This window comes from Ambystoma mexicanum, chromosome 11 (genome assembly GCF_040938575.1).
Source record: "Ambystoma mexicanum isolate Mex_15411 chromosome 11, UKY_AmexF1_1, whole genome shotgun sequence".
NCBI lineage: Eukaryota > Metazoa > Chordata > Amphibia > Caudata > Ambystomatidae > Ambystoma > Ambystoma mexicanum.
The window spans coordinates 554855160-554879925 of NC_090934.1; the positions used below are offsets into that span (position 1 = coordinate 554855160).

A 24766-nucleotide genomic window follows, 5' to 3' on the forward strand; every position below is an offset into this window, starting at 1 on the left:
ATCTCCTTCTGTTGAACATACTCAAGATGGATGGTATAAAAAGAAATAAAAAGATCTACTTGGCATTCGTGGACCTGTCACAGGCCTTTGACAGTATCGACAGAGAGCTACTTTGGAAGAAAATTAAGGATTGGAAATGCCCAATTAGCTTGCTTCTAGCAATAAAAGCATTGCATACTAACACAGAGATAAAAATAAGACTAGACAAAAGGGGGACCTTGTCAGCTCCTATAAAAACATATCGAGGAGTAAAACAAGGGTGCCCATTAGCATCGATTATTTTCAATCTAATTATCTCAGATCTGGGCGACGCCTACACAAATGCTAACACTTTTTCACCAAAAGTGAATAGAAATGACGTTCACTGGTTATTGTATGCAGATGACCTAGTTCATTAGATCTGACTCCAATAGGCCTGCAACGTAAACTCGGAATTCTAGCACAATACATCGACCTAAATGGACTAAATGTAAATACCCAAAAATCGGAGATCCTAATCCTGCAAGACCTTCAAAAGAACAAAAAACCTGTTGGAAAAAACAAGTTCACATGGAAACTGGATGGTGGTACGATTGAGCTAAAAAATGAATCAAGATATCTAGGCATGCTGTTGAGTGCAAGTATTAATGACTACCCATGGGTAGAAAAAGTAAAATCGAAATGTAAACAATTGACAGCGCAAGCCTGCATCGTGAATATGAAATATGGAAAATACTCTTGTCTTGACCTTTTACAAGTCAAAAGTCATACCAGCTTTAATCCATGGTGCTGACTGCGCCTTTGGATGTCCAGCTGGACTATGGGCCTCCTTGGAGCATTCGTTTTGGTCTAAAGTCTTAAATTTACCTCCTGGCGTATCAACCGCCTGCATAAGACACGAGCTAAGTCTCTTATCCATCAATGGGAAGATTACGTGGAACTCACCCAACGAATACCGTAAAGCATCCGCTGAAACTCCAACCCCTCAATTTAATATGTTAAAAATGTCAACTATTAATCAGAATACCACCATTCTTTCCGTGTGGGTCCACCGATGTGAAAAAATCCTAAGCGACATAGGAGCGGACAAAAGTCTACTAAAAGAAAATCCAAATAAAGTGAAATCATTGTTGTGGTCACAAGACTGGATAGACACTGGTGACACGTCTAGAAAACATCGAATAATGAAGCTAATGCCCATTGCTGAGAGAAAATTGAATGAGACTCAGCCATATCTGCATAGATTTCCCGATAAAAATCGTCGAGCGATATTTATGAAATTCCGGCTCAACCAATTCGCGACACGAGAAAACATGATTTTACGGAATGGCGCGGATTCTAGCTCCACCATGTGTCACCTGTGTGGAGAAGACAATGAAACATTGAAACACCTAACGCTAGTTTGTTCAAAACTGACTCAGGAATGCATAAAGCACTTTGGAAGGTTCATACTGGCAAAACCTTCTGTGTCTATTGAAGAATGATGGAGACAATTTTTTTCAAGACTCAGATCGTAGTCTAACAATTGAACTAACTTTCTTCCTGGAATCAATGATGGAAAAACTTACAAAGGCAGAGATGAACTCAAATCACTAGTAACTATAGCCATCAGCGATGGCTAGTTAAATCAGCATGTGTGAAAACTATGCTTTATCAGATATCATGCAATATCTTTTAAAATGTCATGGTGAATGAGCAAAGTGCATGCATCAAGATGATGCCACTCGACGGCTGCCTTGTTCGTTTCCGCATGTTATTTAGCTTTTTGAGAGTTTTGTTGGTTCTTGTTTGCAACGTTTTAAAGGTTTGTAATAAACCCATAAAATAAAAACTAAATACATTTTAAAAAAAATAGACTAAGAACTTTGTTTTAGCAATGAAGGAACAGTTTGTTTGCGCAAACACACAGTGCAACCACATTCTTGTGATACCTGATATGACAAAAGGTACGGCAGCAGTGATGGATTACTACTGGGTTTGTGGCTGACAAACCTACATGCACCTCCCACCATCCTGGAGGTGTAAGTGTTCACTGGACACCCTGCAATGCCCCAAATTGAGACAAAATGTTGTATGAAGAATGGGTTAAATGCCATCAAAGTAGATCTCCTTGCATGGGGACTCAGGACGATGCAGAACCGCTACATGCTCACCATAGAAGGAGGAGCGGGTAAAAAGTTGGGCAGCAGCTGCTGCACTTTTGCACCCCCGGAGGATGCAGAGAATGGGTCACTATCCCACGTCATCAAGGCGTGCACAATCTAGGTGTTCAAATGAAGAAAGAAGGTGGAGTTCAGAACACGCATTGGCTATCGCTTGCCTTTGATTGAGTCCTGTCATGGCTGGGGGCAGAAGTAAAGATACTGGTGCCTGTTATCGTATTTTTCTTGGTCCTGTTCTGCACATGCCAATTGGGTCTCTTGTGTTGTCTCTATATAGCTCTTATTAGTGCAAATAGGTATCAATTGGGGGATCTAAAACACCTTCCCATACAATAAACAGAAACTCAAACTAATATTTCTGGGGTTGTAGATATGTTGGGGGGGGGGGGGGAGTGTTACTGTAGAAGTAACGAAAGGGGGAATGTTGGGAAGGAAACAGGATCCTCGTGCACCCCCCAAGCACTTTAGAATTAGGCAAGTCGTCTTTTAGGCACTATAAGGGACCAGGAGGAAGGAGGGGCACTGGGAAGGTCTCTTATGCAAATATAATCATATACACAGACATGGGCAGGCACTGAACAAAGGTAGTTATTGTTTAAATAAGCTGCAATCAACTATTAGCTGAATACATTTGTAAATGTCAGATCCTATGCATTTGTAAAATCCCGGAAAAAATGCAGCCTGTGCTAAAATTGGACTACAGGCTGTTAGCAGCACATGAAGGTAACTCACCAGCTGGCTGCTGTCTGTCAAGAGCCCATGCAGGTTAAAATGGGATTTACATGCTCGATGTATAAAATCCAGAAATGGGACCTATTATGAGTGTTAAGGGTGGGAGGAACCTACAGGACTCAGATACACATGAGTAGAATGAGTGAAATATGGAGAGAATGAATGGAAAATGTTTTTGTACATAAAATATTCATAGGTTGCAAAATGAAGGAAAGCATGCGCTACAGTGTATTTTTGCATAGGCTAGCAAAATGTAGAGCATCATGTTTTGACAGAAAACGCGGACAATGAAGCAAGGAATGCTTTGGAGCATCCCTTGTATGGAAGAAGGATGGATAGGGATGGACACAGCCTGTATCCAGGGACGCCACTACAGCAAGATCAGACTATATAAACTGCTGCCTGGCACCAGTTTGGTAGGATAAAGGAACAGATTAGGGACAGGAGAACACCGTTCAGGCAGCAATTCTTTGCTACCATCCTCATTTTTGTAAAATTAAACTTGTTATCCTTGCAAGATAGACTCCTGGTCTTACGTCCCTAGAGGGGTGTATTTATTCTGGTGTTTGAGCATAATTAGGTGCCTCCTTATAATCAGGGCCACCCTTACAAAGGGTGGGCGCATGGGAATCGAAGCAGATACAATCATCAGAAATGCTATTACGGTAAGTAATGCACCTCTTCTGATGCTTGTTAATCTGCTTAGAATCACATGCTGTGCATAGACAAACGAGCAATTCCCAGAGATGCTGGGATGTATGAAGGAACAATAGCAAAGAGGTCTTAGCACAGCTTGTCCCACCTGAGAATCAGACCTAGAGTGTGTGTCTAGGCAGTAGTGTTGTGTAAAGGTCTGTACAGAACTCCAGGTTGTTGCTTTACAAATGGACTCTAGGGGAACATTTGCAATTAATGCTATGGAAGCCCCTGTGCCCCGAGTAGAGTATGCTCTATGCAGTTTACGATCCACTTTGAAATAGCTGATTTAGAGACTGGTCCCGTTTCTCTATCAGCTGCCACTGGAACGAAAAACTGGTTTGTTTTCCTTAGTGGTCTTGTCTTTTCCAGATAATAGATCACGGCTCTCCTCACATCAAGTGTGCGGAGGCTTCTTTCTGCCACGTTAGTGGGGTTCTGGAAAAAGGTGGGTAGTTCTATTGATTGGTTCACATGGAACTTTGAAATACATGTAGGTGCAAACCGCGGGTGAGTGCGCAGGACCACCTTATCCTTGTGAATCGTGACAAATGGGACTTGAACTCAAAGGGCCTGCAGTTCACTAACTCTCCTTATTGATGCGATTGCTACCAAGAAGTTGGTCTTGTAGGCGAGTGCTTGAAGGCTAGCCTTATGCATAGGTTCAAAGGGAGGCACCATTAGTCTAGTAAGTACAACGTTCAGGTCCCATCCGGGAGATGGGTTGGAAATAGGGGAATTAAGTCTTAATCCCTTCCATAAATGCCTTGATTACTGGAATTTTCCACCGCAAAACCTTATGGGACATGGAGTATGCTGAAAGTGCAAGGTTATTGAACATTATTGGACTGGGCTTTAAAAGACAACATAAGTTACTCCCTAACCTTTCCATTACAGGTTGCCCAGGTTGGGGGGCGGGGGGGTTCCTACACTTGTACACCCTGACCAGAATGGGTTTATCCCCCCTAGATCTACGGCTCTTAACCTTCGTAGGCTCTTTGGTATTATGGCCCAAATGGAGCCGGGCAGAAAAGCTGTAGCCGTATCATTAGACGCGGAAAAGGCCTTCGATTCTGTGTCGTGGGCCTACTTGCTGGCAGTGCTGGAGGCATTTGGTGTTGGCCCCAACTTCATAAGATACGTGGAATTACTCTACACGGAACCTGGGGCGCGGGTATTGACCAACCAGTCAATTTCGGATTTGTTTTTATTGGGAAGGGGCACCAGGCAAGGCTGCCCATTCTCGCCCAAACTATTTGCCTTGACAATAGAGCCAATGGCTATAGCGGTCCGACCGACACTCCAACAGGGACATCAACCTTAAAGGGGCTACTCAGTTAATCTCGCTATACGCGGACGACACGCTTTTATATATCCGTGAACCAGAAATCAACTTAGCACCTATTATGGCTGAGATTCAAGAGTTCACCGCACACTCGGGGTACTCCATAAACAGAGACAAGTCGGAGGTTTTCCCCCTCACACCATCAGCCGGTTGCCCCGGCTCCCTGGGTGGTCTGAAGTGGTCTGGGGAGTCCATCCGATATCTGGGGATACTTGTCTCGCGTGGGAAACGCACGTTGTACACAGACAACTACGATGCCACACTACAGGCCTTGAAGACTAAATTGCTGTTATGGGACCGCCTGCCTATGTCTTTGCATGGTAGGATAGCAGTCCTAAAAATGATAGTCCTGCCAAAGCTATTATACCTATTTGTGAACATCCCAATATGGCCGGGAAGACCCTTCTTTAATAAACTCAGGTCTATGGCGACGACCTTTCTTTGGAATGGGAAGACTCCAAGAATAGGGTGGGAAAAACTAACTGAACCATACTCCGGAGGCGGCTTAGCAGCACCTAACTTTGAACTGTATTATTATGTTTCCCAGGCCCAGTTCTCGAATTATTGGTATTCCAAAGTCCCCCCATGTGGAGGCAGAGGAGCTCACCACTTCCCCCACGAACATACAGTCCGTAATCTTTGATGCACACTACAGGGACTCATGCGACTTCAACCCGGTGAGCTGTACAATTGGCGCATGGAAAGCTATATTTAAAAGACTGGGAGTACTAGCCCCGTATAATCACAAGGTTTCCCTCTGGAACTACCCTAACATGCCACCAACACACGACGCCAGCCTACGTGAGACCTGGGATCCCAGTGGAGAGATGAGACTGGGGGATATGTTTATAGATGGGAATTTTGCGACCCTTCAGCTGATCATGGGGGCGGTTGGCAGGGGCCCACTTAGGACACTGCAGTACTAGCGTATGAGATCGGCCTTCCAGAGGTGCTGGGCATCTTTCCCCGATGAACCCCCTACACACCCATGCGTGCAGATGATAACGGCTGGCGACCGATTGGGGGTGTCCAGTCTGTACACTGTAATACAGGCACACACACCCTCGACCAACCTGATCAAAGGTAAATGGGAAAATGATCTCCAAATCCCTATAGACGATAAGACCTGGGAAAGGTACTGTTCCCTTACCAAGAGGGTTTCCCTGAATGCTGGCCTACGCCTAATACAATTTAAAATTATAAACAGATTGCACTACACCCCGGCCAAAATAGCAAAGTTTGTTCCGGATAGTCCAGGCAAGTGTCACAAATGCAAGGCGGATCAGGCTGGTTCATTCCACATGTACTGGGGCTGTCCGGTGGTGGCTGGCTTCTGGAGGGAGGTGGCGGATATCCTTGAGGAAATTACACAAATCCCTCCCGGTGTTGACCCCACAGAAATATTTATTCGGAGATATAGGCAAGTGCTCTGAAAAAAATCAGAAGACTATTCAATGTCTCGTGCGCAGTTGCCAAATAATGTATTCTACAATGGAAGAATACTGCGCCACCCACTGTAAAGCAGTTCCTCTGGGAATTGACATATGTAAATGAGGCTGAAGAACAGTTTGTCCTCACCCGCCCATTGGCTAGCAGACCTAAAGATATTTGGGGGCCCTTCAGAATGTTTTTGTGTGATATGGTCTCCGATGAAGATGAAGCTATGTAAACGTACCACCTTGATGAGATGTATGATATCTGTACAGATTTTCTATTTTGTCACGTTTATTTCTAGCTGTAAGGTAAAGCTGTAACTGTGTTATGTATCTTCTGTACCACTAATTAAAAAAAAAAGTGTTAAAAAGAATCCACCTGAACTGTCTGCAGTTAGTGCATCTATTACTGGATTTAAGTAAAGTGTGGTACCACATAGAGTGTATATAAAGAAGCTGTGTTATCACCCAACATAATGTGTGGACATTCCTTTGTGGGAGCTTTGGGGAACCATTGTACTGAAGAACCTGCATGCATCAGGCTTGCTGGGGTGTTCTGTGCCTTTACCCTACCGTATAGAGGGCAGAAGTACAGATACTCCTCTCCAGTCTTTACAATCTTCCTCTCAGGGGACCAGGGAAGGGCCATCGCTTTTGGATCCCGATCCACTGGGTGGATATGCAAGAGAGGATCACTTGGGTGGAGGGACCTTCGGGATTGGAGGAAAGGTGCCATTAGGTGAGGCATGGTATCCCCCTTTCCCATGTCAAAATACATCCTACCCTCCCTAACCTTCATAAGTAATTAACACTCTTCCCCCCACTGTCACACATTCCACCTATGGAATCATCAAAAATGACAGTTCATTAAACCGAATAGGTGGTTTGGCCGAATTTCAGCCGTTCGAAAAATCACAACGGCCAAAAATTTCTACCAAATCACCCAGGCAGTGCTAATGGTTGCAGGGGTGTCCCCTGCACCCTTGCTCGCTATATTGTGAGCGGGGTTTGCGGGTGTGTCCCCCGCAGCCATCCTGAAAAAGCCAAAAAATAAAAAAGGAAAGGACCCTGCAGCGCCAGTTCCTGATCACAGAAGTAAAAGGGAACAGGTGCTGCAGGGACACTGCGAGTCAGCGGCCACAAGTTAAGTCGGGCTGTGGGCAAAGTTGGAAATGTCAGGGGAGAAAAGATCCAGGGTTATTTCGGAAAAATAATCTTCAGTCATTTCTCCCTCGAAGATTTGGATCTCGGGCTTTCAACCCCGATCCTCCACCTATATTCCATTTAGGTTCCTTTAAGACTGGGACAAGGAAGAGGTGATTAGGAGGAATGCACACTTCCACCTATGCATACCACTATGGTTCTGGGACGAGGAAGAGGACAGTAGAACACCATTCTGAAAAGTCAGGCATGTCACAGGGAGAAATTTAATTGGAGTCAGGCAAAGGACTTGCACCTGCAACCGCTTAGGAGGCTACAGGTGCATATAAGAAGCAGTGACCCGCATGAGAGAGGGAGATCGCCTGGGAAAGCGAGCTGAGGAGGAGAAACCAATGCAAAGTATGCTGGCGGCTGCAGGAGAGAACGAAGGACGCTGAGGCTGGAGAGAGCCGCAGGAGTCTCCAGAGCCCTGCAGAGCTCAGAGCCGTGTGTCCTCAGCTAGAGCTGGGTGACACAGAAGTTTACACTTGGCTCAAGGGGGCAGCAAGAACATGTGGGGGAGGTAAGCACGACTCGCCGGTGCTCCCAATGTGAGAGAGGGGAGCAAGCAAGCGAAAGCAGAAAAGGATTGCACAAGCACCCAGAGGAGCTGCCGAATATGAGTGAGTGGAAGGGGAAGAGCACTTGTACCGAGGCGCTCCTGGGGCTTAATCTGGGCCAAAGAAGGGGCTAAACAAACTAATGCATATAATGAAGGGGTATGGAACAAATATTGAATACCGAACTAAAGAAAAGTTATGCACAAGCGAAATGAAAATACAGCATGAATGGAGAGAAAGTGATGTGTATTTACAAGCAGAGTGAAATTAAGGAAAAAGCATGTATGAACAATGTGAAAGCGAAAAGCCAAGTGAAAACCAGTAATGTGAGTTGGAGAAGCATGTGAAAGGCAAATAAGCACTATTGGTTGGTGTGAAAGCAAAGTGAAAAACAAGTAATAAACAGCGCAAAGTGAAGTGTGTGAAAGGCACATGTTGGCAGAGTCAAGAGACTGCCAAGAAGAAACAAGAGTGTAAATGGACTGTCACAAGTGCAGAGTGGAAACATATGGTGCAAAAATAGTCCAATGAGAATCAGTGAACATTATAAAGTGCAAAGGGCTATCAGTTAAGTGACCTGGGATGAGTGGACCGTGTGATCTGACAACTGCACCTAGACCGAGTAACCCCTACTTGGGGTGAGCCAAGGAAAACAAGGAGATTGAAGTTGTTTTTTCTCATCATTCTGGAAGTGAAAAAAGGGAAGGAAGAAGCAACCAAATGATTAGGAAGCCTAAAAGGTTACCATTTATACTGAAAGCTGACGAAGATGAATTAACTGTGAACTGTGTTGAACTTGGGGAAGGGAACCCTGCGGTTATTTGGAACTGTGTTGACCTTAAGGAAGGGACCCCTGAGATTGATTGGAACTTGGTTGAACTTGGGCAAGGGAGCTCTTTTGTGGAACTGTTTTGAAGTTCAGGAAGAAGAAGCTGAAAATAAACTAAGAGCTAGACGAAGCTCAGAACTTTTCTCTGAACACTATTTCTTTGGTTGCAGACATCCTTACACATTGTATAGATTTAGTTGTGAGGGCAAGCATATGTTTTTGACAGACAGAATTTTGAGTTGAACTTCATGACACAGACTATCCTTAGTTTCTTTAGGTACGGAAATCCCGCATTAGCATAGGGCAAGTTAGGCCTTACTCCATCCTGACATTTGAGAAATAAAAGCTTTATTTTAGAAAAGTGAATCTGTTGTCTGTCTTTCACTTCATGATGCCTTCACAGACTATTAAAATGACACTGCTCAATATTGTTATATCTTATTAGCATGCGTCACCTCTCCATGAAAGACTTCAAACGCATCTGCAAGGGATTCCATAACTTTTCAGGGGGTCTGGAGTAGCGGGGGTAAAAGAACAAAGATACCCATGTTGGGTTTGTGAACTCTCCATCTCAGTGGAGTTTTTGGATTTGGGTACTTCATGAACTAACCATTACTATCGTGCCTTCACTCAAAGACTCAAAAACATTGGGCCCAACTAGAAATACGGTTGATATACACGAGGCCTCCATGATCTATTGAAAAGCTCTTGATACACTAATGCTAAACTTAACGTGCATTTGAAAGGGCAAAACGTCCTCCTCTCCACAATCAGCATTGCCGAAAAATAAATCCTGCTGCCAAAATTGGAGGGGGTGGGGGAGAAAAAACATAATGGAAAGACCTAGCAAAAAGCTGGCATCTTGCCCTTCAAAAAGATAATGCGACAGGGTTCCTTAGCAGACTTTTTTAAATTCAAGTACAAGCTAAGCAATTGCAAACACGACCAATATGGGAACCTGGCGGGCTGGTTTATTGTTTTCTCTGCACTATGTCATACATAATTGTACTCCTCACATGCCTTACTAACACTTACCCAGATCTCACCACTCTCTGCATCCACCATGTACGAATGAACCACAACTACTAGTGACAGTATAGCAATGCATAACTGCAAAATCATCTGCAACACTTTTAGACACACTCCTTTCAGATCAGCAATGGTGGTCAAAAATATTTGCCACTCCCATTAGGACTAAATTGCGCTTACATCTACGGTGTACAAAACAGAGGATTGCCTTCTATCTTTCCTGGGCACAGGTAAAGATGAAGCAGTAAAATCATACACTCTGGACCTGCAAAAGCAGTGTTGGGGACACTTTGTATGTTTTGGTTCTGTGACAAACGTCTGACTTCAGGGACGATTTGATAAAAAGAAATTCACTCGATAAGAAATTCCTCCATTCCAGCTTTGCCCAAGTTGTGCATTCTGGTTTGGCAACCCCAATCAATACAGATTTCTTCGATGGCCATTAAAGGGCTAAACAGAGCATTAGGAATTGCTACAATTCTTAAAAATATCAAATCCAGCATGCCACCCAATATAGATATTTGGATATCAGACGTTGTGCTACTTTCTGAGAGGGGAAAAAGTAATGTCCCAGGGGAAACATTCATGAAGAAAACAATCTAATGGGGACTCAATTTAATGATAACTATGTGCAGGTGCCCGTAACCCTCTAGATAAAGTATTATCACCAGCTGTGTACATTCATCCTGTTCTCCCTCCAGCTTGCCCCTATTTGAGCCGTTACAATATTGTGAATTGTGGGGGATACATATAGTCAACATGGTTTAAGTTACTTACCTGTAACTAGTGTTCTCCAGCATGGATTCACATGCTCATGAATATTCCCGTCAGGCTGGGAATCCTCGGTAAAAGAAAAAACAGTTTCAATTTCACTTTAAAACTGTATTTCTCCTCTAAATCAATCAATGTCCTCTGGGTCATATTGCCCCCATCCATTGACAGTACTCTCCTTAAGTCCCTCCTCTGGCAGCTATCTTCAGATATGGTAAGCATGTAAAGTGGCAATATGGCCAAGAAGAGCGCAGAGGGGGGCGACAGGAGTGTTCGCATGTGACTCCATGCCAGATCAATGCTGGAGAACAATAGTTACAGGTAAGGAACTTAAATCTTCTCCAGCACGGGGTCTGGCATGGATTCACATGCGCATGAATAACAAATACACAACAGTACAACATAACACGCACAGGAGGTGACATGGCTCGACAGAAGCAATTAACTCTTACCTCTGGAACAGACTTGCCTCATGCAAACAGGTTGCGTGGCACTGCTTGTCTGACTCTGGACTCCCCCTGGAAATCCCGGTTGACGCAGTCGAACTTCATGAAGGTGTGAGTAGACATCCACTGAGCAACCTTGCAGATGTCCAGCATGGGCACACCAGAAAGGAAAGCCGTTGTCGAAGGGATCGTTTTGGTGGAGTGGGCTCTCGGACGGCCTGGCAGCGGTCAGTTAGCCAACCAATGACGGTGCATGATGCAGCTGGAGAGCCACCTTGAGATGGAAGCCTTGGACAAGGCCTTCCCATGGTTCACAGGACCAAAGTTCACAAATGGCTGTGAAGTCTTCTGAAAACTCATAGTGCGTGTCACGTAGAACTTCAGGGCACGAGCAACGTTCAGCTAGTGCAAGGCCCCGTCAGCCAGCTTTGAAGGTTTCGGGAAGAAAACAAGCAACACCTAAGGCTCGCTAAGGTGGAATTCCGACTGGACTCGGCATGAAAGAGGGGTGCGTATGCAGAACCACTCTTGATTCGTGGAAAGTCAGATTCAGTGGCTGGCAGGATAAGGCCTGGATCTCACCCACACATCTGGCAGACGTGATGGCCACAATGAAAGCGGTATTCCACAAGAGGAACTTGGCAGAACCACAATGAGCTCCCACAAGTCTGTGGGACCACAGAGAGCATTTCCCTGGGTATCTGGTGTAGCGTGAGATGGCCGTCAGGTGTACCTTGATGGAAGCGTGAGCCAGTCCAGCTTTTTCCAAGAACAGCAAGTACGGGAGGATCTGCGGAGCCGTGACCCTCAGAAGGGTAATCTTCTGCGAGCAAAGTGCTTTCACTTATGGCCGTAGCACTTCAAAGTCGATGACGCCCTGGACTTGACGAGGACGTCCCTGAAGTCCGCTGGCAACTCGTAACCTCCAAACTCTAAGGCTGCAGGAGCCATGCCTTCAGTTTCTGCGATCCTGGGTCGTGATGCATTATTGCACCTCCTTCCAAGGTGTGCCCCTGGGTGAGAGCATCAAGCACCCATCTGTCGGTGGTGATCTTTCTCCATTCGTTGATGAACCTCGTCAGCCAGCCTCCCACCAGGGTGCACAAGTGGGGGCCTACATCTTGGCCGTTTCAGGCTTGTTTGGGTGCTGGCATCCTGCAATGCGGGCAACGCTGACCTTCACTACCGTAGGCCTGGGAGCGGCCTCTGTAGGCCTCTTGCGTTGAGGAGCGGGAAGGCTGTTGGTATGGCCTGCTTCATTTTCCCCTGGAGGAGCGAAAAGACGAGCTGTGCTGCTGAGGCGTGCCAAGGGAACGTGCCATCTCTGTATCTGTTTTGATGGCCTGGAGAACTCGTCGACGGCCTCCCCGAACAGATTCTCGCTGTTGAAGGGCATATCCAGCACCTTCGCTTGGACCTCCTGACAGAAGTTAGTAGTTTCATCCATCCCTGGTGAGGAAGGCAGACACCGTTCCCCATTTGCCCGGAAACCCGTACCGGCGACGACCACTGCCACTGTGATAGCATGGTCCGATGCCACTTTCCCCTTCCCTGAAAGAGGGCCAGGGCTTCCATCCCCTTGTCATCTGGGAGGAATTCCAGGATCGGTTCTAGCTTGTACCACAATTCCCTGTTGTACTGTTAGGGAGAATTCTCAGAAATATCCTCTCTACCTTAGAGACCCCCAGCGACTTTGCTGGATTTTGAGGACAGAGTTTTTAACCTGGAGAGAGTGAGACTCTTTTTCCCCACTCTCATGTATTTTAATATGATTTTGAACTCTTGTGTTTCTTTTGGTTGTGGATTCTGACAAACTCCATAAGCATCATTGTGTCACACAGCACCTCCAGTGCAGTGGCACAGGGAAGTCTTTCAAATTTCCCCATGGTTTAAATACCTTCTCTTGGATAAACTACTGTTTCCAAGAACATGAAATTGACTTTACTTACACTTGTAACTTTCTAGACCCAGCACATACTATCTTACAATAGGGTGCTGGAGGGGTTACTTAGTATCCCCTTTTTCTAGCTTTTCATGTAACATTATTATGCTACCCTTTCCTCGCTGGATGGCTGGTGGAAGTGGTTTACTTTTAACTACCGTGGTGTGCCTTTTTACCGCAGGCTGTGTTTTGTCAAAATGGCTCTGGTCTTCTTTTTTCGACATTTCTTTGTGGAAAGGTCCTTCTTGAGATTTACTCTGCGCACCAAAACCAAGTTTGGTCCCTTTGTTCGTTTTTCCTTTGGTGGGATTCACAACTGAAGCCGGCCTCTGGCTCCAGGGTGTCTGGCGGGGGTAGGAAGCGAGGTAGGTGCCCAAAACTCCTTGTGCTTAGTCTCCTAGGAGACATGAATGCACTCTTGGGTGATTGACCGGCTGGCTGTCCGGCAAGGACAGCCACCGTGCTGGGTGACTGACAGGCTGGAATGAATGGGAGAAACCTGCATAAAAGGCGAGGCTTTTTGGCTTGGAATGCAGAGTCTACCACTGGACGAAGGAATCCAAAGAAGAACTTGAAGAGACGCCTGCTGCAACTCCTGGACCGCTGGTTTGCCAGGTGAAGCCCTGCTGCTGTGCTGAAACTCAATTTCGTATCGCCTAGAGAAGCCCTGCAAGGACGACTTCTCCCTTTGAGTTGGTGGGACTAATCAACTCCAAAGTAAGATACCTGGACATCCTCTCAGAGCCGGTTGAAATTCCACTGCAGTTGCTGCTGGAACTAAATAGCCAGAGAGAGGAACACCAGATAATGTGCATTGCTTTAAAGCTGGTCAAGAGCTCCAGGAAGATCCCCCAGACTCCCAGGAAGCAGGACCAATTTGACATTTACTTGCCTTTATGGTCAGATTGGCCTGCTCAAGAGTCTGCAATACATATCCTAATACATTGCTAGATGTCCTCCCTCTTGTCCCCACGACTGAGGCCCGGAAACACTAAGATCTGCAGAGCCGCACAGGAACTGAAGTCATCTGCTGCCCTTTTTTATTCAACGGTACTGTACAGTCTAAGAGTACTTAACTCTTGTTGTGTAACTGCACTTGTTCTCTGTTGGGGAGACATGTTGTGGTTGCTCTGTAGAGTTGCTGATAGTTTCTTTACTTCACAAGTCTAAACAGCTTGTGGCCCTACTTTGAATTCTTCTTTTCTACAAAGACTTCTAAAACATTGTGCAAGACTTACCTGTAAGAAGTGCTTCAGCTCACCTAGACCTTTGCCCGATTGACATTGGCCTAGCCTGGCTCCCTGAAGGACTCTTCTGCCCTCTGACATTGGGCCTCATTACGCAGTAGGAGGTAGCCATGGTGCTATTAGCGCATATCGGGTCCGGGTTCTCAGAATGGGTACGTACCGGGTCATTCCAACCTTGGAGGACCCGTTAAGTCCCCATTCTGAGAACCATTCCCCATCCCCATGTGAGCCCCCATAGGGCTCAATGGGAATGGGGATCTAGCTAATAACGGTACCGCAATTTGCGGTACCGTTATTAGCTCTGAAGTCCCTTAGCGGGTCCCGTCCTTAACACCTGGTCAGACCAGGCGTTAAGGAAGGGACCCGCTAAGGGACCTCTGAATTTGGAGCTAAGGGATTACCGGCACCCTTACCAGTGCCGGTAATACCTTACCTCCTACCTCGTAATGAGGCCCATTGAGTTTTATCCTCCTTCCAGGAAGGTGTTAACTAACTTTGATTTGGGGGGTTACCAAAAGTACGTACCTGCTTCAGAATATTTGTGTGATCTCTTGTTCTGTTCTAATAACCTTTCTCTTTGACAAACTATTAAGTCTGATTCTAAATGCAAACAGTGGTATATTAATGTAAACAGTGTCCTAGTTCCTAAAGTCACCTGACGGTGTAGGAAGTGTCTGTGTGCCATCCCAAAAGGGTACTTACTGATTTAGAAATATTAAGAGTGTGGATTTGGGAGTGTATTTATGTGCTACTGTTATATTGCCTTCTTCTGAAGAAGGCTTACTTTAACAGACTGTTAAAATAAATTAATAATTGTTTAATCAAGAAACCTTGTGTGTACGAGTTTATTTGAATACATGTCACTGTGAATCTCCTTGTAACTCCCCTACAGCTCACAATGACCCCTCTTGAGATAAGCCTGGGTGCTCAACACGCTACCAACCTGTGTAGTAGATGTTATGCAGAAACCTGTGCAGTTCCCTTAAGGACCACTGCAAAAAGTTTAAGACCACAGGAGTAAGCAGTAAACCCAATTGGTAGCAGTCTGCACCACCCAGACTTACCTGGTAGCTGTGGCTGAGCAGTCAGACTTCTCTCAAGAAGAGTTAGGCAGTACATAGAGTATACACAATAGGGCTAGAAATACAGTAGCACAAGCACACACTGACCAGAGCTTTGGTATAAAATTATAGAATTATTTATTTAAAAACACACTTATGAAAATACACTGGCACTAATATATCAAGCAAGTTCAAACACAGTCACTAAGTATATACACCTCCCCAGTTAATTATTCGACAAGTCTAGGTTAAAACACCACTTATTTAGCGAAACAGGTGATCGTGTAACCGTAGATGGCACTCCAATAATTTGTTTAAAAAGGGAGAGAAAAGGCAGAGTAGGAAAATAAGACAGTACCAACACTTAAGAAACCACAGCAATCAAGAAAGGCAGGGTCTACTGTAGAGCAAAAAGTTCATAGGCCATGCCCACTCTTAGAGAGAGCAAGGTGGAATGTGCCCAAGATCACACAGTGGAAATGCACTCAAAATCTTTGCAGAAAAGTCAAAAGAGGTTGGATCAGTTCAGAAAGGCAAAGTTAGCAGGTCTGAGGTCAAGCCAGTTAGAGAGTCAAGGATTTACGGGACACCTTGGACAATCTGTTGCAAGGGAGAGCAGGCGGGACACAGTACCTGAAATGGTGAGAAAGCTCCAGCGTTGGCAGTTGTTCCTGGCAGCGGGTGAAAGTTGTGGCTTCAACCAGAGGAAGAGATGATCTCGACGAGGATGAAAGCTGGAGGTCGTTGCACTGCCAGGGAAGAAACCAGCCGCGGAGTTTCCCGATTAAAAGGTACAACCCTTTTATTCGCGGTAGTGGTGAAGCGTGGCTATCCGGCCGCCGGGGTGCTTGGCATGGGCGATTCGACCACGAGACGGTCCAGGAAGGCGAAAAAGGTGAACTGGCTGGTCCCACCAGCTCAAAGGGAAGAAGACTCTCCTGGAAGAAGATCTCCTCTGCCGTCGGGGAAGTGGTGAGTTCGCACAGCAGGGCTCCACCGGTGGCGTCGTTGTTGTAGATGGCTCAGCTTCTCACCTCTTCGGATTCTTTAGGTCCTGTGGCGACTTCTGAAGTTCCAGTCCCCAAAGCCCTGCTTTTATGCAGCAAAACCCCCATTCATCAGCCTAGCTGTCACTCAAACATGCTAAGTGGTGAGCCGGGCGGCTCACCACTGAGCCAATCACACAAGAGTGCGACTTGAGTTGCCAAGGCAACTCAGTCCATGGTGCCTAATCCCCCTCCCACACATCACACATCCTGTAGACCACAGAAAGAATGGCACCATTTGGAGGGCTTCTGTGGAGAAGCCCGCCAAAAAGTGGAACAAAGGGCTCAACTTGGGTTAGAGTTTCAGAGGCAAACACAAACACCATTTTAAAACCGAGTCCTGGCAAAAAGACCCAACCTGGGAATAAATATTAATAAATAACCCGGCGGTATCTTTAACATTGCACCAAAAAGTGGTGCGTTTAAAATGAATGGGAAAATCCCATAGAAAATATTCCGGTGGAGTATTTTTGCGTGGTATCCACTGCCACTAGCCAGAAACTCGACAAGGGGGGACTGGACAGTGCCTCCTTGGGAAACCGACCCAGGGACAATCGAATTACCCCTACCAGTACTTCCACAATATGATGGTTTGTACTGGTTCTGTTCACAATTTGAGACTAGTAAAGCCAATGGTGACTTTACATGCCCTGGGAGACAGTAGTCAGTCCCAGGGTATGGAGTCTATGTTTGGGGGTCACTATGACACCCCTGTGTTACTGCACTGAGGGTGCTGTGTAACACACATACCAAAAACACATGAAGCCCTATGGAGTAAAAGACCCCATAGCCCGTAAAACACATTCACAGTCAAAGGACATTCTCATATCATGCCTAAGAGTGGGAGAAAAAGAGTCTCGCTCTTAGCAGGAGAAAAAAAATAAACCCCAAAAAATCCAGCAAAGCTGCTGGGGGACTCACTAGGTTTGGGAAATTAGCCTTAACCGAGAATTCTCCCTAACAGTAGAGACTTATACCAAAGGTTGGGTTCCTGTTGGCAGGAGGTCAGGGTTGTTGTAGTGCACCCAAAGGGTACTGCATACAATTGTTCCTACCAAGTACCTGGCTAGGATCGCGAAGGCGTTGGCCGCTTTGATTGTGGACAACACCGTGTTGATCACTTTCTCCCAATAGAGTCCATCCTTTCTCCCTCGCTGTCCGGAGGGACTGACGACAATGAGGCTGGATTAGCCGACCGTTTCCTCACGGCCGCAGACACCACCGAGTCCGGTGATGGTTGCAACCTCAGGCACTTGGGTGCAGAGTCTGGCACCCTATACTTCTCCTCCAGCCTTTCCCGCTTGGCTGGCGCCGTACATGATAGTTTTCCTTTTGGCCTCTCGCCTTTCATACAAGAAGCCCTCCTTCTTTGTTTTCTCGGGCAACAGCTGGAATAGCTCAGAGGCCCTGGCAATCATGAGTGGTACAAGCCCACCTGGGGAAACTCTGTGAGGAGCATCCAAATGTGGTGATTCATTGTCTGCTGTGTAAGGAAGGCATGGTATCAACAGTAAGACAGTTACACACACAAGTGACCACAGTTCAAGGGTGTTTATTGAACTTCAAAAAGGTTTGAAAAACGCCCATCTAAACCTAAATCTAAAGATCGGAGCAAGCTATGACGTTCAAATAATACTGCAGTCCTAGTGGTGTCTTGTCAAAATAAAAGGGCCTATACTATTAAACATATTGCCAATCCTTACCTCTAAATACAAAATAGTGTGGGAAACAAAGTTATGCAAAAGAAAAGTGTTCAAGAAATTATACATGTTAGGATATCTGAGCCGTTAGCTCCCATTCTCCACGTTTTCAGGACAAGACAAGGCGGCACACTTGAGTTTAGCACAGTCTCTGGCTTCTCTAGCACGAGGATGCGGTTCAAAACATCACTGTCAGGGCCTCCTATGCCCAAGTATCTTTGCCACTCAAAGTCTCTACCTTCAGAGGGACTGATGCAACAAACAAAGTTCCCCTCTTCTCAGTATTTCAGATGCACAAAATGTTCTTAGGGGATTACTGTTCACCTCGGCTCCTTCGGGCTCAGATCCACGTTAACATCAATCTTCAATCAGTCTCCCTCCACCGGGTTCGGACCAATAACACATACTTGCTTTAACTCTTGATCCCCCCTCTGCTGGGCTCGGACCAACTTTACTTTGCCACAAAATTTCTTTATCAACATAGAAGACTTTCGACTGTGCGCAGGATTTTGCTTGGCCCATTGCAGGACCACTTCGATTCACAATCCTTTGTCACTCTTTCACTTTTGTTAACTCTGAGCTGGATACCTTCCATTGAGCACACAGGCGGTGCCAGACCACTCTGCCAAAGGTATCGTATCTTGGTTTCAAAGTTTAATCGCTCATATGTCGTTCAACCATCACTTGCGTTAGTATTTGCACGTGTTTCAAACAATGTTCGTTTCAGCGCTCCCCACACAATGTTGCCGCTTGCAACCTTGGCTTCAACACAGACCGGTCCTGTATCGGTATCTCCAACTCCCCGGCTGTGTTGATTTCACCAACGCTGCTTGTTGGAGCCAAGGACAGTACCACGGCAGCTGTCTATTCTCCCTGCCTTGATCATCAACACGGGAGAGCACCCGGGTACATCAGACACACAATATAGGATTCTTCAGCTGGGTTTCCTGGCCTTATGTTTTCTATTCTCGAGGTTTCATGAAAGTAACATTTCCCTGTCGAAAAGGTCAAGAGAACTTCCCTCCTTGTAATCCCTTTCTGGTTTCGGCGTCTTCCACCTCTTGTTAAACTGCTATCTTGGAACTGCCGTTTCCTTGTGGTCTTTGCCTCGCTCAGAATGTGCTCTCGGGCTCCGCCTTTCATCCGTATAGGGAAGTGTTCGTGTTGTAAAGGGGGGTGGGGGGGTTGAGTTCCTAAATATCCTACCCGACACAATGGGGTAAAGGTGTTACAGAGAAGGGGATACCACGTCTCACCATCCGGTGTCCCACTCCCACAAGACCCCTCACCCAGGTGATCCTCCCGCACTAGTCCCCCCCCGAGGAACTGGATCTAAAAGCAAAAGCGATGGCCGTGCTAGGGCCACCTGGATGACAGAGCCCCAGGGACTAGTGTGTGAGTCACCTTCAGGTTTCTCACAGCTGGGACAAAGTCCTCGTTCAACCCGTGGCAGTATCCATCCCAGTACCCATTTCCGGGTCCGCTGGGGGAGTTGTGGTCCAACGTGGTGGAGGCAGTTGGTATGGGGGCGCGAGATGATGCTTCCTCTTTTTAGGCAGAGGCTGATCAGGAGCCTGGGATACTCCAGGCTCCGGAGGCATCCTCATCTGGATCTCCAAAACCAAGGTGTGGAGAGTCGATAGAATGTCCAAAGAAATATACCCCGGCTGAGACGGTAAGGAGGGACAACTAGGCCCTGCGCTGTCGTTCTCTTGGACCGTGTGAACGGACTATTGCTTGTCGTCGTCCATGGACGAGACATCCATAGGTTGAACGGTGACCTGGGGGGCCTGTTTTGGGGCGTCCTCGCCCCCCCCCTTTTCCTCCCTGAGGTGTCCAAACCGGAACCTGGGCTGGTACCTTTACCCCTTCTGGAGTGCCTGCGGCCTTTGTCGAAGCCTCTGCGGTGGTGTCACATCATGGGGGCATGGACACCTTTTGCGCTCAGGGAGCCACCCTCGTAGGATCAGCGCCCGTAGTTGTAGATGTCGAAGAAGTCTCTGACGAGAACTTTGTCTGTGCCGGCTGAGCCTGCTTGGGCTGCGCAGCCTTCTTCTCCTCTTCTGTCCTTGGCTTATCCAATTTCTCCCCCAGCTTGGCTGGGGTGGATGACTTCCTCTTTGAACAGAAGCTCTATGGTAGGCTGGCTGTGGATGCAGAAGGTGAAGCTGATTGCGCCCTATCCAACTTGGGACCTGCATCAGCAGCGAACCCGGTGGACTCGGACTTGCAGATTTTGTCCTTTTCTTGGACCCCCATTGATGGGGCGACCTCAAAGGACTTAGAAGACCTCTCTTTGGACCGGCCGGTCCTGGATGAGGCATTCCCTGCTTGGAGCAGAGTGCTTGTTCGAGTTAAGCCATGCAGCCAGCGTACTATGTCTGTCTTTCGTCATCTTCTTCGAGACGCCTAGGCATATTTAGCACACTACCTCCTTATGGTCCGGGTGTGGGCAGTAGAGGCATTGTAGATGCTTGTCTTAGACAAACACATTCCATAGCCCGCATTTGGTGCAGGGTCTGAAGAGGGAGCTTCCCTCCTTCTCCTCTGTCAAGGTCAGAGGTAGACCCAAGAGGGCCTTCTAAAAGCTTCAATGAATCTTCACCCTTGAGGGGCACCGATCTTCACTGTCAACGGATCCCTGTTGCCAGCAGATGAGGAAAAGAGCACACAGGCTCTTTGGAATAATAATAAACTTTTTTCTCATCGAAAAACTCGAAAAAACTTACAAATAGCTTACAAAAAAGGACTCCCAACACTGAAGCGTGAAATAAAAATCTGAAGATGGCTGCCAGAGGCGGAACTTAGGGAGAGGATTGTCATTGGATGGGGGCAGTATGACCCAGAGGACAGTGATTGGGTTAGAGGAGAAGAACAAGTTACTTACCCATTGTAATGTTCTTTCGACTGGATGTTCCTCCCACATATTCCTTATCTTTGATACACTCCCAAAGCAGTTTACGTAATTTAGAGGTAGGAGTAGAAATTACTGTGGTTATGTATGCACTGAGTGCAACACTGCTTTTCCAAAAGCAGAATCTTGGCCTGAAGGAGTCTAAACTGTAATGTTTAGTAAAGGTGTGCACAGACGAGCATGTGGCAGCTGCATATATTTCCTTTATCGAAACTCCCCTCTGCAATGCAGACGAAGTTGCAATGCCCCTAGTCGAATTAGCTCTTAGATGTTCCGGAGGGTCTTGACCTGCCAGTTTGTAACACACATGGCCTCTGCTTGAGTGACAGTAAGACTGAGCTTCTCCTCCTGGGCTCTCAGTCCAGATTAAATAAACTAGACAGGCAAGTTAAATCCTTCATCACAGATGGTACTAACACTGCCGTTTCTAACAATGTGAAAACACTGGGGTTCTATCTTGACTCGTCACTAACGCTGACCAAACAAGTCAATGCAACATCCTCCTCAACTGCTTGCACCTGCAAATTAATAAATGGCTGCAGACCCTTTCTTTCGTCAAAAAAAGCCGAATCGCCTTAGCCAGAGCACTCATCCTTTCTAAATTAGATTACTGTAACGTTTTGTACATGGGGATCAACACACGCAATTAAAAAAAATTGCAGACTTTGCAAAACGCCCTCAGAACTGCCCTAAATATACCCAAAATACATCACATATTGGCGGCTAGACAAAATGCACAATGGCTATCCATTAAGGACAGAGTAGCCTTTAAAGCTTTAACACTCACGCACAAATGCCTAGCCAATTCAGCCCCAGAATATCTATCTTGCAAATTTGTCAGAAATTTCTCAGACAGATCTACCAGAACGCCTCAGTTACACTGCCTCAAAATCCCAAGATTTAAATTGCAGAAAGCAGGAGGGAGCAGCTTTCCCATACTAGCAGCAAAAATGTGGAACTCCATGCCTGTACCCCTAAGAGCAGAACCGTCGTTCCATTGCGTTAGGCATAACATAAAAAATTGGCTCACCTCTGAAGAGGCTTAAAAATGCCTAAATCCACCCACCTATCTGTATATATTTAATCTACCTCTCCTCGACATTTTGTAACTCATTTGTGATACTACTGGCCCTTGTGACTGGCCTATTCACTCCTTGAGCACAATCCTGTAATGTTTTCTTCCTGACTTGCATTGTATATACTATCCTGTACATTCACTCTTTATTGCACTGCTTTACTGCATATAACCAATTGTCTACATTGTATATACTATCTTGTCCATTCTTTTTACTGTACTGCTTTTACTGTGTGTAACCATTTTGCTTTGAGCCCAGATACCTCAGGGTTAGGTTCGCCATATAAATAAATAAAGTAAAACTATTTTCTTTTAACAAGGATTCCCAGCCCGACGACGGGGAATATTCATGAGCATGTAAACCCATGAAAGACCCCATGCTGGAGAAATTAGGTTTGGTTAATACTTATTTCTTAGACAGGTTTATTGATTTACTCGTACACTGGGTCCCATATTGATCATTGTGTTAAGAAAACTGTGATTAGAACCTAGCCCAGGCACTACTTGAATTTCTTGGCTTTTTCTCACCTAGTTTAGGAACAATATTTTTGACCATAAAGGCCTCCCAGGATCCAGGGGTGAACACGTCTTTCCATGGCTGGAGAATGAGTTTGGCAGAGGCGTCGCTGGGGTGCCACTTCTGCAATGCATTAGCCAGTTTGTTTCTAATTGGTGAGTAGAGAGGTTCCAATCGCACCTGCATCAATGGAAGCCAGGGGTGGATCCAGGAATGAATAGGGACCGTGTCAGTCAGGGGATTCCAGTTATCAACCTGAAATAAAGAAAATTCAATTCCGTCAGGCAGTTATTTCATATATTGTCATAGTATTAAAGTAGGTTTCCAAGCAAACTAAAACATGAAAACAATCAGTTCTGACATTATGTATCATTTGTCAATAACACATTATGACCCGAACAGAGCTGGCACTAAGATGAGTGTTAAGATTTTTTCACAGCCAATTGAGGAGAAAGTAAAAACCATCTATCCTAAGGGAGAGACTTGGTTCCAACCAAAAGATGGATAAAACCTGCTTATTGATATGTATGGCAGAGCAGTTGGGCGCGACACTCTAGGGAGAAAGGAAGGTCTGGTGATAAGGTAGAGTTAGTCCGAAGAGACATCATACATTATGCAGGTATACAGAAAAATGTACCCTTTATTATAAAGTTACACAAAAGATACCATAAATTCATAAGTACTTCGAATTAGACATCACACCATGAGCACAATGTTTTAAAAACAGTAACGAAGGCCAAAGTAGGCTCAACCAACTCCTTAAGCCTCAGCTAAGATTAGACCCTAGTGGCCAGTCCTGAGCCTTGGAATGCTAAAAAAAGAAAAAAAAGGGGGGGGGACAAAAGGGAATCCCTGAGCATAAACACAAGTTACATACTTTAGCGAATTCACACAACAAAAGCAGAACCTTAGGTCAAGTCCTTCCCACTGCCTACTAATACCAGACCTATACCTGATTGCAACTTGTAATATCAATATACTAAGAGAGGAATAGAAGGGATCCCTAGTTAGGTGAACACAATCGAAAAACAGTAAGAGGACCCACAAATGCCTAGGAATGGATTAGCCAAAGATTTCCCAGAACCTTTCACACCTAGTACACACACAAATTACAACAGGATGCTCTGACATGTTTATAGGGCAGTGAGGAGCTTCACAGGGTAGTGACGATGGAGCAAAGGGATTCAATACCATTAGGAACAAGGCCCAGTGGGCCAACCAAAAATCACAGGTAGTTCTGTTCACAAAGCCCTTTCTAAATAGGCTCAAGTCCACTCCGAGAAACATAATGGAAAACTTTGAAACAAAGTGTCAAATGTTAGTCAACTGCAGGAGTGACTTGCAGTAATGTATTGTATTGTATTAAAGACTCCGATAAAACACCTGTATCCAATACAAAGCCCAGACTTGGCTTAAAACTCCATCAAGGAAAATGTCTAGTTCCAGAATGACTTAAGTCATTAGGTGGGGTTTCAAAGTTCTGACACGTTTCCCTCATAGGGATGAACTAGACAAAGTCCATAGGCATGGCTGCGAGTATAGGAACGAGTCAGGTAGGAACAAGTTATCTCCTGTGGGTGCAGCCAAAGCAGCAACTAGTGCAACGATGTTCCAGAATGGACTTCCAATGAAGAGTTCCAGCGGCGCGTTTGAGCACCAGCAGGCCAGAGCAGTATGGAAGGAAGACAGGAATTTCCCCCAAAGCAAACCAATGGAGAAACATGGTGAGTGTACTTAAACAGCCTTATTCACTCAGGCCTACAGAAGACAGAAGCGCAGAACCAATGGATGAAAAAAAGACCACAGGGTCCAAGTTCTCATCACAGCTTAGAGATCCAGAGACAATCACACACAGCATCAGATAGGAGAGTACAGCCCAGTGTCAGGTACAGCATAGGTTTCCAGTATCCCAAAAACGGAATGAAGCAGTTCAGGGACAAAGGCAGGGGGGTGTAGAATCATCAGAAAATTGTCCCACAAGGAGGACAACAACCACGAACGGAACCACATGCTTCACAGGAGAGAAGAAGTTGACTAACAGTAGCCACTCAGTTCCAGGTGAAGGGCTCGAGCAAGAGACAC

The 24766-nt window shown here is 45.9% G+C and overlaps 1 protein-coding gene across 1 annotated transcript in view; it reads right to left on the reverse strand.

The window, feature by feature from the left end:
- TFIP11 (tuftelin interacting protein 11) overlaps positions 1-24766 on the reverse strand; it is a 643289-nt gene that overhangs the window by 34014 nt on the left and 584509 nt on the right. The window contains exon 10 of the mRNA XM_069623380.1: positions 22696-22939. Within this exon, the coding sequence (XP_069479481.1) occupies positions 22696-22939 (244 nt within the window). The remainder of the gene's footprint in view (positions 1-22695; positions 22940-24766) is intronic.